At 48.8% G+C, this 15,286-nt stretch overlaps 4 protein-coding genes across 4 annotated transcripts; 2 read left to right on the forward strand and 2 right to left on the reverse strand.

Annotated features, from left to right (window-relative positions):
• The first annotated feature begins 1,183 nt into the window (after positions 1 to 1,183).
• Positions 1,184 to 4,417, forward strand: GGS22DRAFT_215 (uncharacterized protein). The gene is made up of 3 exons (XM_047966493.1): positions 1,184 to 1,741; positions 2,344 to 2,496; positions 2,848 to 4,417. The coding sequence occupies exons 1-3, from the start codon at positions 1,440 to 1,442 to the stop codon at positions 4,379 to 4,381; spliced, it is 1,989 nt and encodes a 662-aa protein (XP_047823332.1). The 5' UTR covers positions 1,184 to 1,439; the 3' UTR covers positions 4,382 to 4,417.
• Positions 4,418 to 5,600: 1,183 nt separating this feature from the next.
• Positions 5,601 to 7,142, forward strand: GGS22DRAFT_176810 (uncharacterized protein; the record flags this gene model as incomplete). Its single annotated transcript, XM_047963463.1, has 2 exons — positions 5,601 to 5,709; positions 5,746 to 7,142. 2 exons carry the CDS (start codon positions 5,601 to 5,603, stop codon positions 7,140 to 7,142), a joined length of 1,506 nt encoding a protein of 501 aa, XP_047823333.1.
• A 62-nt stretch (positions 7,143 to 7,204) lies between these two features.
• Positions 7,205 to 12,115, reverse strand: GGS22DRAFT_176811 (xanthine dehydrogenase; the record flags this gene model as incomplete). Its single annotated transcript, XM_047963464.1, has 9 exons — positions 7,205 to 7,533; positions 7,594 to 7,744; positions 7,800 to 7,930; positions 7,987 to 8,321; positions 8,520 to 9,999; positions 10,056 to 10,818; positions 10,874 to 11,374; positions 11,469 to 11,613; positions 11,685 to 12,115. The coding sequence occupies 9 exons, from the start codon at positions 12,113 to 12,115 to the stop codon at positions 7,205 to 7,207; spliced, it is 4,266 nt and encodes a 1,421-aa protein (XP_047823334.1).
• Positions 12,116 to 12,775: 660 nt separating this feature from the next.
• On the reverse strand, positions 12,776 to 15,134 carry GGS22DRAFT_148441 (FAD/NAD(P)-binding domain-containing protein). The gene is made up of 4 exons (XM_047958988.1): positions 14,764 to 15,134; positions 13,741 to 14,659; positions 12,920 to 13,630; positions 12,776 to 12,862 (listed from the first exon to the last, which is right to left on the reverse strand). Exons 1-3 carry the CDS (start codon positions 14,827 to 14,829, stop codon positions 13,215 to 13,217), a joined length of 1,401 nt encoding a protein of 466 aa, XP_047823335.1. The 5' UTR covers positions 14,830 to 15,134; the 3' UTR covers positions 12,776 to 12,862; positions 12,920 to 13,214.
• Positions 15,135 to 15,286: the final 152 nt, after the last annotated feature.

Genomic DNA, 15,286 nt, shown 5'->3' on the forward strand with positions numbered 1-15,286 from the left:
GCAATGTACTTTAATGCTGCATATATAGTTTCAACGTACCTTTCTAAGCTTTTAATTTTTACTATCTAGGTTTGACTTTTCCCGTCATTTAGCTTCGACCGATTGTAGGAATGCGTAAGAAGTGTTCGGGCGGCTTACCAAATAGTACTAATATGGCAAGAACTTATCTCAAAATACCGAGATTTAATAATTTCAAAACCGATGAGCACACTCATACACAATATGCGCCGGTGAATATTTAGATGTAATAAGGAAGGAAGACAGGAAGGCAAAAAAAAAAAAAAAAAAAACACCCCTCGCTCTCCCCAAACAAACCACCCGAGTGAAAATAAAAGCAAGTACGGGAGCGGACGGATTACGAAGTACGTGTTACACGCCTTCCTTCCCGTATTGTGCTGTCACAGTACAAGTATACAGTACGGAATAGCCCCGTATCATTACCTAGCCAAATTGGTCGACTCCCACGCGAAAGAGACGACCAACGCCGGGAGCCGTGGAGCCGAAACCCCCTCAAGAAAGAGGTTTGAGTTTAGGAATTTTATCAATCTTGCTCCGGTCGATCGACTTTAAGCATAGTTGAGGCATTCTTTCCCACTCCCTTTCCCCCATCTCTTCCTTCTTTGCGATCGCACGGGTGCGACTAGCAGATATCAATATTGAGATTGTCGTTATCCGATCTCAATACCTTCCTTACCAAATTCTTATTCTACTTAGTACTTGATGAACGGTTGATTAATAGTTGGATGGGCGAATCCCCGGTTGTGGCGCCCCCCACAAGATAATAAAATATAGTAATAATAAAGGAAGGTAGAGGGAAGGGGGAAAAAAAAGGGAAAGCGTAGAATAGGAAGAAAGAGCCGGGCTAAGGCCGCCTTGCAACCCCCCGGATTGACCGCCTTGTCGCATTGCCCTTTCCTCGGGAATCATCAGTGCTCAAAAAGTTGGCTGGGTTTTTGGCTCAGGTGCGCGCCTGCTGATTTTTAGCGCAAAACGCCCGAGTCTGGTCCGTCTTTAATTTCTCTCTCCCTCCCGTCCTGTCCGTCTCTCTGCAACATCCCTCCTCTCTCAAACGGCATCGCGTCAGAACGCCATTCCCAGGCTCCAGGCTCTCTCTTCTATCTCGACATTTCCCCCTTTCTTTCTTCTTCTTCTCTCTTTCCTTTCCTTCCCCTTCTTTTCCATCGTCCTAATTTACCACCCACTTACTTAGCATACACCCCTACCTCAAACCTCTCCACTCCGACCGAAACTCATACAACCAAAAAAATTTCCCACCCGCACCGAACATCCACCGCTTCCCGTCTTCTCCGTTCTCACATTTCTCATCAACAAATCTCTTAACTTCTACCGGACCTGCCTTCGGAGCATCACTTTATCATTCGGAATAACTTATTTGTCTCATCTCCTACTTGCGAAATCCCATTTATCTACTTGTTGACATGGCGTCTGTCGCCCGCGGCACGTCGCTCAGGGCCGGCGGTGCTTGCGTGCGCTGTCGCAAGGGAAAGACTAAATGCGTTTACGAGAATGGTCGAGCGCCCTGTAGGAACTGCGCAAAGGGAATGCATGAATGCTATCTCCCTTCCGAGAGCATGGCCCATCATCACGGCCAATCTCCTGCTAGGCCTCCTCGTCCCCGAGAGAGTCTACCTGGAGAGCGAAGCGTGTCGGCAACCAGCGACCGTCAGCCTGTGGCCTCCGGCGCAGTATTACCGCGTAACATTCCTTCGAATACCGAGAAGTACGTTATTTTCTTTTATTAGCACTATTGTTATTATTTGTTTTTACTTATTTTCATTCTATTCTAAATTTTTTTTATAAAACCCCCCCAATTAAACTATCACTGTTATGGTCCCCTTCAATCATGTTCCCTTTCCCTTCCATTGAAAAAGTTGCTCGTCTCTAGGTTCTGCCTAGTAATGACCATGTGGGCATTGTGGTGTTTCGGCCTTGACCTAAGATGGCGGCGACTACGCGCCCCGAAAATATCTTGGCCTGTGATCTGTGCTTCCCTGGTCTCGGTCAGGCCAGAGTACAGCCGGTCAAACGCCCCAATACTTACCTTACTACCCAAATTTTGGGTGGCTATGGATAGATTATGGATTATGGATTATGGATGCTGGCTGCCTCGTCTCGCCTCGGAACTTCAATCTGCTTTTTTTTCTCTTTCTCTCCATCGCCCCCATCCTACTATATCCTACCATCCTGCTCCATTTGTCTCCTCCCCCCCCCTAGCTCGCGCTCGCGCTCCCCATCCCAACCTCAATCAATACCCTTGTCCTCCCCCAAAACTCGTTCGCGTTGATCGGCTCCACTAACACGTATTTTCGTTCGTCCCCACAGACTCACTCCGGAACTGGTGACGGAATGTGAAAGGGTAATCTCCAAGACCATCCCGTCTTGTGTCGCCTTCCACAAGCCTTCCTTCCTACAGAAGCTCAAGACTGGCACTCTCGAGGGTAGCATCGTGAACGGTCTGTTAACTTGCGCTGCACGGTAGGTAACCATTTCTATTTTCTTTGTTTCTCTTCACATATTTATTGAGTACAACCCTTTCCATAACCCTTCCCCCCGGGAACCCGCCTTATCCACTTTTGAAAAGATCCCGGGCAAATGGTTCATTCATCTCCGGAAGTGCATTCGCGTCTCGCCTAATGCACCAATAATTCCCCCTCGCCTACGAATCCTTCCCCGCCGCTTCTCTTCCCAATCGCGCATAATGAAGAAAAAGAATAAGAAAGACAAAAAAAAAGAAAAAGGGAGAGAACGACAAAAACGCGTGTTTAGTTTTTTCAAGTCGAATGAATTGGGTTTACTTATCTGACCATCTATATTTCTCGTTTATAGGAGTTCCCATGGGTTGATTCGTCGCTATGGGAACCAAGGAGGTGCCTCGGCAGCCTCCGAGCATTTTGCCGTCAAGGCCATCAATTTAATTATGCAGAACCTCGACAATCCGAGCTTGGCAGACATTCAGGCTCTTTGTCTCCTCATCATCCACGAATGGGGCAACCGTAATGCCGTCCGCGCCTACATTTATCTCGGCCAGGCTGCCCGTATGGCCCAGATGTATCGGATAATTGCCGTGCACCAGAATAGGGGCGATCCTGACCAGTTCATCAAAGACGAATCATTCCGTCGCACCCTGTGGTTCATCTATGTTCTCGACTGCTTCCTGACAAGCAGCCCCGGTCGCCAGCCGGCCGTCTCTCACCATGACATTAAAGATATACCACTCCCGTGTCTCGATATGAGCTACAACTTCGGTACTCCGGTCTGCGTGCGCACTCTAGCAGGTGGCGCGCCGCCTGGGATCCCGGATTCGCCTGCGCAAATGACTGAGGTCGGCGAGTTTGGCCATATCGTGATGGCAACGCAAGCTTGGCGTAATGTGATCGAAATGCTCACTACTGTTACGAGCACGACCTTCTCCGAGGAGGATTGTGCGTCTCTGGAAAACGGCATTGAATCGGTTCGCAATTCTCTACCACCGCATTTTATGGACAAGCCTGGGCAGATCAATCTTCACATCACTATGGGTAGCGGGTTTACGTATGCTATGCTACATTGTCTCCTCCATTGCGCTACTATTATGGTCAACCGTCGTAGGCTCTTGCACCTTGTTACCACTGACGGGTTTAACCATGAGACCTGGCGCATGGTCCCGCATGTTCATTTGCAGACTGTCGACCGAGTATTTGCGGCCGCTCATAGCGTAGTGTCCCTTCTGCTTGCTTTGGAGGCCAATGCTGATAAGGACGCCATCCCCAACTTTCCCCTGGTCATGCTATTCTCTTGCTTTACGGCTTGCTCTACCGTGGCTTGGTTTAGTTTGAAAGGATTGACACCCGCCGATGTGAATGAGACAGCCGAGTCGATTGTCCGAGATGGCATGCGATTCCTCCAGGAGGGTGCAAATATCTGGATTTTAGCCGTTCCATGGTACCGCCATCTCTCTGTTATGAATAAGGTTCTACGGAATGGCGACAGGACGCTTCAGAGGACACAACCCGAACCCGCTGTGCCGTCGATCAAAGAGGATACAGCAAGCCAACCTGACAACCCCGATAGTATGGATTATGAGCGTCCTCAGTCAGCCAATGCGCAGGAACAAACCGACGGACGGGGTAGTGAACCACCGCGAAAGTCCGGGTTCACCACTATCAATGGGGGATCTGCCGGAGCATCAACGCCAGCGACCGCAAGTCCACCGCCAGGGCAGGCAAAGGCGGATTCCCCGGCACCCTCATCGTCTGGCCAGCCGGCTGAATCCGCACCGGCTTCAGGCAACGACATGACCGCAGCCGAGCTATGTGTAGCTTTTGAGCGTCAGCTATTAGAATTAGATGACCTCGCCGCCTTCATGGGCGGCGGCGTGTGAGACGTCGAGCATCCAGTCTCGATGTACCGGAATACGTAGTCTTTGCTTACCTATGACTCACGCGCCTCTTCTCAGCGTTGGGCGCGTTTTTTTTCTCTACAGGGCTGTACCTTAATAAGGAAACCATGGATCGGCGTTGGTTGGTGTTCCCGGACTGTTTTCGGGAGGCTTTGCTCTTCAAAGTCGTTCGGAGGGCTAACCCTTCCTGTTGCCGTCATTATATCTTCGATCATCGCAACAACTCACTCGTGGCGCGTTGAAATCCGAGCGAAAAGCAGAATACTCACGACGATTGAAGCCCGCGTGTTTTACGGTGGTAGTAAGAGCAGGGCAGTTATCATGATGCGGCGGGAATTATTTAGTGATTTTTATGGGTTTATCTATTCGTCAGGGTTGTAGCATCTTGTCCCCGGAGCGGACACACATTCTCGACAAAGGTTCTTATCGCCATCATACATGGGGAGGCCGTAAGAGAAGATATAGGAGGTTAAGGGCCCACCAGAAAAAAAAGCGTTCATATCTGGATTTTCTATATTTATCTCGATGAAGTCAACTACTCTAACCTGCCAGAAGGGCTATGTTATCTGGCTATTGTAATCGAGTGAGGAGGGCTTGTGGCTTCGAGAAAGCTTGTTTGTACTATTATTATGGCGCATTTGAGTTGCGACTATTAGCTCGTTCGACTATGCTCTATAACATAGCTAATCCAAATCGTGGTCTATCTGTTGATGAGCACTTCGCTCGATGTTTGACGTTGTCTATAATTGGTGATCTGGATATTTAGAGAAGCGGCGTCGATAGGGGAGTCAGATCGCGGTGGAAGCAACCTAACCTAGGTACCTACCTTCAAAGCTTACGTACCGTTACCTATTACTACCTTGTACATACAAATATTAGTGGAAGTTGAAAAGTTGAGGTTCAGCTCCTCCATTTTCCCCACCTTTCCCCACCTTTCCCCTATGTAGTGTAAATAGTCGAAAATCACGTGCCAAGTGGACGCCATCATTAGTAGATATGTACATATGTACTGGATGATACCCATGTATGATTTTCTCCTTTCCATCTCTCTACTATTATACCCTAATTCTTGCCAAACGACGACGACATATTTTTCATAGCCTACTTCGGACAAGGTCATATTCGGTTAAAGTATAGTAACTAAACCTCGTAAAGTACAGCATGTATTAATCCTGCCGGGGTAGAGACTAAGGAGACGGATATGCCTGGTCTTAATGATAGCTGCGATCGGGGCGCCAAACGGAAGTATACCGGTGAACTTGCAACTATCGCCTATAATCATTTAACTTCGGCGATGGTTCCTGGTTGTCGTATGTTAAACACGAATCTAGCATCGGATCCGGTAGTTGCATCTAGGGATGACCATTATTATAAAAACCTCTATCTCGAGGAGCCCGACTTCTTTTTGCTTGGGCAGCGCGATCCAGAGTTTAGGACCGTTTTGGAACGCGGCTCATACCTTGACTTTGCTAATCCCAAGTCTGTCATGCAGCTTACAAAGACTCTCCTGAAGCTAGATTTCGGCTTACTAGTCGATCTACCAACGGACCGTCTCTGCCCACCTGTACCAAATCGCCACAATTATATTCTATGGCTGAAGGACCTTATCGACTCTAGTTGTCCCTTATCTCTAGATTCCAACGAGCCAGCACGTAAGGTGACCGGGCTCGACGTAGGCACCGGCGCCAGTCTTATCTACCCACTTCTAGGCTGTGTTCAGCGGCCATCGTGGTCGTTCATTGCTACCGACGTAGATTCGAAATCACTGGCCTACGCGCGCAATAACGCCCAACTCAATAGCATGAGCCCGCGAATACGTGTGGTCAATCGAAATATCACAGATTGTCTTATTCCTCTGGTCGAGTTTGGTCTGGAGAGTATTGACTTCGTCATGGTTAACCCCCCCTTTTACACGTCTAAAACGGAACTTGAAGACTTAGCTAGTCAGAAATCCCGACCCCCGAATAGCGCATGTACGGGTGCCCCGATCGAGATGGTTTGTGCCGGGGGCGAGGTTGGTTTCGTCCGGCGAATCATTGACGAGTCTTTGGTTTTGAGAGAGAAGGTGCAGTGGTATACAGCCATGCTAGGCAAACAGTCCAGTCTAGAAGTCCTCATTAGCATTCTGAAAACTCACGGTGTGACCAATTATGCCGTGAATGCATTCGTTCAGGGTAAGAAGACCCGCAGGTGGGCCATCGGATGGAGTTTCCACAGTCGGAGGCCGAGTTTGTCGGCGAGCAGAGGCTGTGAACCTTCAGCTGGAAAGAAGATCTTACCTCTTCCTACGGAGGCAACTGTTGCTTCGTGGCCAGTATCCCGGGTTAAACCCGAGAAGCTTGAGCAGATCGTCTGTGATACGATGGAGAATATCGACGTGGCGTCTTGGATCTGGGATAGGTCGCATTTTAGAGGCATTGGGTTTTCTGATGGAAACGTGTGGGGTCGAGCTTACCGGAGGAAAAGGGCGAGGGAAAAAGAAAAGGGAGAAATATGTTCGAAGGGAGAAGAGACTACCGAGATAAACTCCCCAGACTCGCAACAGATGAAGCTTCATTGTGGAACAACCGAGCATGGTTTCGCATACTGCTCATTTGGCTTCTCCATAACCATCCGGGTTTCAAGAGACGTAAAAACCAGCGAAGATGAGAGTGTAGTTGTAGCCCATTGGCTGAAGGGGAACGATTATGCGCTATTCGAAAGTTTTACGGGCTTGCTACGGAAGTCCATACGTTTAGAATGACCTAAGGGGGGTCGTCATATCCATCTACTACGGCTCCACCCCAATATGGTCATATTTATGAGTTACTCTTCAATACGAACAAAAAAGTTCGCCTCGCCGTCCTTTGGAGTCACAGAAGCGCGCTTGACGAACTCATCATCGATAGCTAGACGCAGTTTTTCTGGAGTTCCTGGTGCATCGAGAACCAATGGCTCCTCCATGCCATTCATTTCCCTTGCAGCCTTGACAGCTTCCCTGAGGGCAAAGAATACCGTGGAGCCCAGGAAAAGCGGCGGCTCACCGACACCTTTGCTGCTTTGAATAGAGCGCAGATGCTTCCAATTTAACGCAATGCCGTCCGAATCATGCCTCAACATAGATACATTGAATATCTGGGGAATATCGGAAAACCCTTTCGCCTGGTTTAGCACATACGATTCCCCACAACATTCTGGTTCTCGCTAACACTCACCTGGTATCTTATATGTCCCGGGACCTCTGGTAAAGAGTTCGCCTTGCCTAGTCCAAAGTGACTCTTCCATGGTGAATAAGCCTTGTCCCTGGACGAAAGCCCCCTCAATTTGTCCATAGTCGATGGATGGGTTAATCGAGCGACCGACATCCTACAGCTCTGTCAGGCCTAAATCCTAGCAATTTCCCAATTTGATAGATACTCGCCATCATTATATCAGTTCGAAGGACAGTGTGGTCCCCTGTAAGGACGTCTAATTCGACCTCGGTGATCGCCACACCTTGAGTGAAATAGTAGTACATCGGAAGGGGATCTTTGTAGTTGCCCCATTTGTAGCCTGTGAAATACTCAATTATTTTACCCGGATAGTGCTTCGAGACCGAGATGACAGACCTATGCGAGGCATCTTCCAAAAGCCATTTGCTGCAAGGTTGACCCGATCTTGGTATGCAGCGTGCGCTATCACTGACATCGGGGCGTCTTGACCGAATTGTTTCCTGTACGGCGCTAGCCGCCCGTTTAATTGTTCGCAGGCATTCTTGACTGCCATCCCATTTAGATCACTTCCCGATGACGCAGCAGTGGGAGAGGGGTTGGCGACTTGATCAGTTTGCGAATCTTTATTGAAAATCTGGTCGACGCTGACGCCGAGTTCCTCAGCCGCAACTTGGCACATCTTGGTGTAGAGCCCTTGGCCCATCTCTGTCCCTCCATGGTGAAGCAGTATACTACCATCTGCGGAGCATCAGATTAGCACATACGTTCAAGACATATGTAATAGTCTAATAGATATGCGCAGACGGATGATGGGAATCACTTGCCTTCGTAAATCCTCACGTATGCGCCGGCCTGGTTTAGATGCAACGCCGTCGCAAAACTCAGATAGGGGTTAGCTTTTGGTCGTAAGCAGCCTCGAAGCAATTTACCTCAATCCAAACTTAGTAGGGATTTTACAAATCCCCCTCTTCCTATAACGATTCTTCGAATTAAATGTTTTGACATCCTTCTTCCTGTTTTCGTAGTCTGCACTGGCGCTCAATTGCTCTAGCATAGTCGGAATGTGGAAATCAATGTCGATCGGTTGTAAAAACGGTGTCAACTCGCCTTGCTTATATAGATTTCTGACCCGTAGCTCGTCAATATCGATTCTGAGACTCTCGGCAATGGCGCTCATGAAAGACTCAGCGAAATACATTGCCTGGGGCCCTCCGAACCCACGAAAAGCGGTGTTAGAGACGGTGTTGGTTTTGCAGAGCCATCCGCGTATCCAGGCGTGCGGTATGTGGTAGCAATTGTCAATATGGGTACATGCTCGATCCATCACGGCGCCGGACATATCAAGGGAGTATCCAGCGTTGTTATATATGTCTACATCGAGGCATTGAATTACCCCGTTTGCATCGGTACCAATCTTCCACTTACATTGCATTGGGTGTCTCTGTCCACTAGTCATAATATCTTCATCACGGTTCAGCATCATTCTCATGGGACGTCGCTCCTTCTTGGCGGCGATGGCGACCAGGCATGCTATTGGCGTGCTCCTCGATTCTTTGCCACCGTAAGCTCCGCCGAGACGCTTGACTCTCATGTTCACATGACTCATGGGCACTCCGAGCACTTGGGCGACGAATACCTGATTCTCTGCCAAGTTTTGCGTGGAAGCATATAGCTCCATGGTACCGTCTTCGATGTGTGGGATCGCCAATGCAGCGTTGGTTTCCAGATAAAAATGCTCCTGGCCACCTAACTTTGTTCTTCCCTCGATGATGTGTTTGCATTTCGCAAATATGCCATCTAAGGATCCCTGGATGGCGGCGCCCTTCTTGAGCTGTTTCCCATGCTCGAAATAACTTCGGGCCTTGATAGCTTGGTCTATGGTGAGTATAACCGGCAATGCTTCGTATGTCACTCGGACTTTGGCAGCAGCAGCTTGTGCTCGTAAGGCTGATTCAGCGTAGACGAGACCTATGGTTTGGCCATGGGAATGAACTTCGTCTACCGCAAACAAAGGCTCATCCACTCGAATTGGGCCCCAATTATTGTTCTCACGCGATACACTATCCTTGTCAAGGTAACCAACGACACCTGGCATGTCGAGTGCAGCGCTCCAGTCTACTGCAAGTATCCTTGCATGCGCCTTTGTTGAGAGCACAAGTGCACAGTGTAGCTCATTCTTCTGCTGTGGCATGTCGTCAACGTATTCCGCCTCGCCTGTGCAGTGTTTCAGAGCGGATAGATGTGGCATTTCCCTGCCTACAACTTTAGTACCCGAGGCAACGAAGTGATCTCGAGTCCCTGTTGATATTTCTCGGTGGATTTCTGAGACGGAGTCATGGCTTGATTGGGCTATTCCTAGTTCCGTGACACTCTCGTTCCAGAACCGGAAAAACAAGGACAGTGTCAAAGCTATTAGGCATTTTAGATATTACGAATACTGATATATGAGGTATGCGAAAGCGTACCTTTTCTGTAGTGGACCATCCCTCCTGGTGCACTGAATGGTAAGTCGAAGTCTTCTAGAAGAGCACTAATTGCGCTCTCCCGCGTAGTGCCATCTGACCACCGCTTACCCTGAACGACATGCTGCGTCTTAGCCGCGACCGTGGTGGTTGGTGCCATACCGCCGAAGGCGAATATTGCCTGCTGGACTATACCATCTTTATCTATACGTACTCGGAAACCAGCAGTTACAATGGCGATGTCGTCATCCTTTCTCTTGGCCTGCTTGTAAGCTTTTGTCACTTCTAAAGTCTCTCGGGGTGATAATGGTATGTTAATGTGTGTAATCACGCCGTTAGCAGGAAGTCGGGTTGTTCGATACTTTACGAAGAAGTCTGACAGTGGTAAGTCATAAGAACCTTCTTTCTTGGTTCTAATGGTCACTGTAGATCCTGCTGCTACTAAGGCTGGGGCAGCATCTGAGATAGGGCTAGCTGTTGCTAGATTTCCAGCTAGGCTCGCCACATTTCGAATCTGACGGCCTGCAAAATATCTAAGTTGTTTTGCAAGTGCCTCAAGCGCACTTGCCCTTGAGCCAAGTCTTGATAGAAGAGTGACACATATTTCCTCTACCTTGCTTAACGACATATTCCCTGGAATTGACACTTTCGACAAGGCTAGATATTCCTCATCGCCCTGGGGCTCATCAAAACAGCTAAGTTCATCGATATCTGACGCGTAGATGCATACTCGATACTTGTCGGACTTCTTGAAGCGAACCTCAATCTGCTTACGTATAAGCTATGCTTCGAATAATAAGAAATAACGAAGATCCGCATACTTGCGTTTCACTGGCACCACCAATGATTTGTGCGAACGGCCAAGCATCTTTAAGTTGGATTAGTTGTTCAAGACTTGTGGGCTTGAACCAAATCTTCCTTTCATCTCCGTAGCATATGGGATGCTGCTGATATCCCCAGAGAGCAGGGGGGAATATGAGTTCCGCTGTAGGGTCGTAAGGTGCGAAATCTCTAGGCAATGTCTCTTTTCCACTCGAACTTGCAGAGGTGGCCCGAGTGGCGGAAGATTGTTGAGAAGAAGGGGATGTTTCGCTGGCGCTGCTGCTAGATGATGTCGGCGAGTCGCGACAGCACCCGCCTAGACGTCCACAGGAGCCGGTAGAAGAGGCGCGGCATCCACTCCCCTTCGGTGCAATTTGTAGAAGCTTATCAGCGACATCGTCGACCATTATAGGATAGGAAGCGGGTTCCTCTACTAAGTTGCCCTTTAGATCTTCTACGATGAACGTCTTTGCCGCCTCTAGAATCGGCTTGTAGCCAGTCTTGGGGGGGTTAATTAACGCACACTGTGGACTCAGAACCAGAGGAGAAAAAGGAAGAAGGGGGGAGAAGGGGTGGACAGAATGGGGTACATACGCATCGACAAAGGTTACCATCTAAGTGGCCTTGCATCTCGATATCAGAGGCCGAAAGACGAAATTTTCCATCTCGATATGCATTCCTCACTAACCCATAGATACTTAGGATGATTCCGGGGGAACAGAACCCACATTGCGAGCCACTGCGTGCCAGACCCGGGGTTAGAGTAACGATGAGTCGGGTGAGACGAAAAGGTTACTGGTATCCACTCACTGCATCTTCGCTACCCTTTCCTGTAAGGGATGTGGATGAGAAACTGTGCCCAGACCCTCGATTGTAATCAGGCTCTTCCCATCGACCCCAATCAGGGGAAAGAGGCAAGCGTTCACGGCGATGTGCCTCAATCGTCTCCCCTTTTCCCTGGTCTGCAGAACAACAGTGCAGGCACCGCATCCTCCCTCTCCGCATCCCAGTTTGGTCCCTTTCAAGTTGTCCTGAGCACGGATCCAGTCGAGAAGAACCCATTCTGGGTCAGGGTTAGGGACGCAGACGCGACGTCCATTCACAAAGAAACGTAGTTCGGAAGTCCTATAAGTTGACTGTATGAGAGGTGTAAGAGCCTCTGCAGCAGACGGCGCAGGAACAGGCTGAGAACAAGAGACAGCGGCGACTGGCGGACTTGGGAGGACGTCGGCTGCTGCCATGGCTTCAAAGGGGATGAATGTTTATCTCGATGACCTATCTGTTCTCCTAGCTCAGTTCATGACGTACGGGACGACTTGAACATATTCCGGGCCAACTCTTGGGCCTTCTCCGTGCGAGCTGGAAACATGTGGATAATTGGGAAGTTCGGTCTAATAGCTAGGTTGAACAACTACATACATATGTAGTAGTAGGGTATGTACGTAAGAATAGATATCTTAGGTATCTCTTGACATTAATTGATAAGGTTTATATCCGAACATCCTTCTTTCCCCTCCCCTTCCCCCACTTTGATAATGAAAAATCCATAAGCATATGTATGTAGTTGGTAGATACTACCTACATAGTAGGTATACAATATTAAAGAGGCGAAAATTGAAGTTCGTCACTTTTGTGTAAGACTGGGTACATATATACACTTCGGTACTACATAGATAGTTAGAGTGTACCTACGTAATAGGTATAGGTTGTATGAGTACACCTGGCATTTGGATGCTTGTGGATGGGAATAAACTTTCAATGTTGCTTTGCCGTCCGACGCATATGGCTATCCCCCATCCACCACCCCATGCCACCGCCACCCCCACTATTGCCCGAAAGTAAGAACCCGTAAATATGGAGAACTCGAACTCGAATTCTCTCCATGCTCACTGCCCAGTGCTGATGGACTCGGACTCGGACTCAGCCCAAACTACCAACTTTTTCGGAATAATATGAAGCTCAGCTATCCATCCCACTTTAGGGGTATTCTCACCTACCTTAGTATTTCAGGCATGGAACTAAGATAATTACGGCTTGCAGATCACCGAGGCTACCGATATGGATATCTCTCACTACGCTTCTGGCTGCCCTGGCATCCCCGGCATCTCCGGCATCTTGACCTCATCTCAGATAGCTGGCTGGAAGAGAATTGCCAATGCTGTTCATCGCAAGGGGGGATAAATTTTCATACATTTTCTTGCAAATTGGGCTACACTACGTTGATAGACATACCTGCTTTAATGTCCATACAAGAAGAAGATGTAGAAGCTTCGCAAGTCTTTCTACCCGGACGTAAAAGGTGACAAGGGTGGTATTATACGTAGGTAGTTATTATATGGCTTATAGAAGGGGTCGTGCCTGGGCTCCCGCCCGGGCTTGTTCCCACCTAGTTTCTACATCCTTCTCGAGGTCGTATGTCAACAACCAACCCCCAACACCATAATACCTCCAAGGTAGTGGGTCATCCCCTGATCCGGCTCGTGGCTTCGTAAGAACCTCTGGTGTTTTGAATAGGCGTTCGTCAATTTCCCCAAACATGTGGAGTCTCTTGTCCCTCTCCCTTTGCTCCTCGCCATCGTGGATGTGGTACATGTATTGTTGGAAATTGCCCCTCTCGACTACTCTCTCCGTTCTCTCTTTACGGCATTCCTCATAAACCCCGAGTGCAAAAAGCTTTTGCTCTCGAGATTTGTCAGTTAGCTTAGAGAGGCAGAGACCTAGCGCTGCACCGTCCTCTAGAGCCATGCCGCAGCCACCTGATACGAATGGTAAAACCGAGGAGTTAGATATGCAGACATCGGAATGGGTCGTAAGTATACGACATCAAGGCAGTGATAAGTCAGGCATATCAAAGAGGATCACTCACTAGCAAGATAGGGAAGCGTTGCATGAACTGCATCTCCTAATAACGTGAAAGATCCCGACTTATGCGTCCATCGATCCAATGTAGGGCGGATGCAGAGCTTCCACTTCTGGACCGATTGGCAGAGCTTCAAGATCTTACCGATTCTAGGGTCCCAGTCTTTGTATAACGCTTGCATCTCTTCTACATTCCCATCTACGGTCATGGAAGCAGCAGGCATGTCATCTGGGACCAGCAAAACCATGTTGAACAACTGCCCACCCCTGAGGACATAGTTGACGGCATGCGCGTCGGGTCCAATCCAGTAGTTGACCTGTGGATCCTGGATGAAGTGGCGTAGTTCGGGGTCGGCCAGCATATCCTCTGCGTTGATAATTAACCTGTAGGCAAGATCTCCGGTGGGTTGAGGGGGGTCCGGTTTACGGAGGAGAAGCTCGCGCAAGCGAGACGAGATGCCGTCTGCCCCAACGATCAAATCCGCAGGCATAGACCTCCCGTCGCTTAATACAGCGGCCGCCGTTAGTCCGTCTTCGGCATACTCAATCGTTTGGACTCTCGACCTAACGTGCAACTTGGCTCCAAGCTCTATAGCCCGGTCCAGGAGGCAGCGATGTAGATTGGCTCTGTGAAAATCCCAGAAGGGAGTACCCAATGCGTCTGCATAGGCATGAAGGTCCATCCTAGAAAGATGGTTCCCCTTCCAACCGATCATGTTGGCGTATCTGGGCATTGTCGCATGCTTGGAGATCCTATCTTCGAGTCCCCAAGAGATCAATATTCTTGAAGAATTGGGTAATACTTGAATACCCGCGCCTATCTCGCCGATTTCAGACGCGCTCTCGAGCACCGTGACATTGTGCCCTGCCAGGAGAATGGCTATCGCTGCACCGAGGCCTCCAAGCCCGGCTCCTACGATAATGACCTGTGTTTAGCCTTAATATGTTGATTTTGGAGGCATTTGGTAGGCATGTAAGACATCGTACGCATCTACCTAGTAGTCACGCTTACTAGGTAAATTTGACTTACCTGTAGCTGGCTTGAGGGATCTCTGCTGGTCTTCTGCCATATCTCGGGCGGAGATCTCGGAGACATTTGTGAAGCTGGTGTTGCTGGTGTTGCTGGCGTAATCGTGAATTACAACTCTGATATACTGTTAGGGGAAAATAGAGATTCATGTCTGATGCATCTAAAGGCACCTATAGTGTCGTATCCTACATATATGTAGTTCGAGGATAGTAGGTATTATTATGTAGGTGCCGATCGACTTCAAATATTGTCATCCTTCTTTGATGTCCGTAGCCGTAGCCCGGATGTAATCATTGATGCATTTCAGGTTCATCACAACGTGCTACATATGTAATATATGTATATACCTAGTAGGTACCTCGATATGTCAGTGCCAGGTGGATACGTACTAGGTAGGCAGGTGCTCATGCTGCCGTGCTGGTATATGGCGACATATACCTACGTAGTATCATATATTTTAACTTTTACTAATAGCTTTGCTTTGTGCCTAGTATGAATTCCGTGTACTCAATGCTGCTTCCAG

This window comes from Annulohypoxylon maeteangense (genome assembly GCF_022496945.1).
Source record: "Annulohypoxylon maeteangense strain CBS 123835 unplaced genomic scaffold GGS22scaffold_1, whole genome shotgun sequence".
NCBI lineage: Eukaryota > Fungi > Ascomycota > Sordariomycetes > Xylariales > Hypoxylaceae > Annulohypoxylon > Annulohypoxylon maeteangense.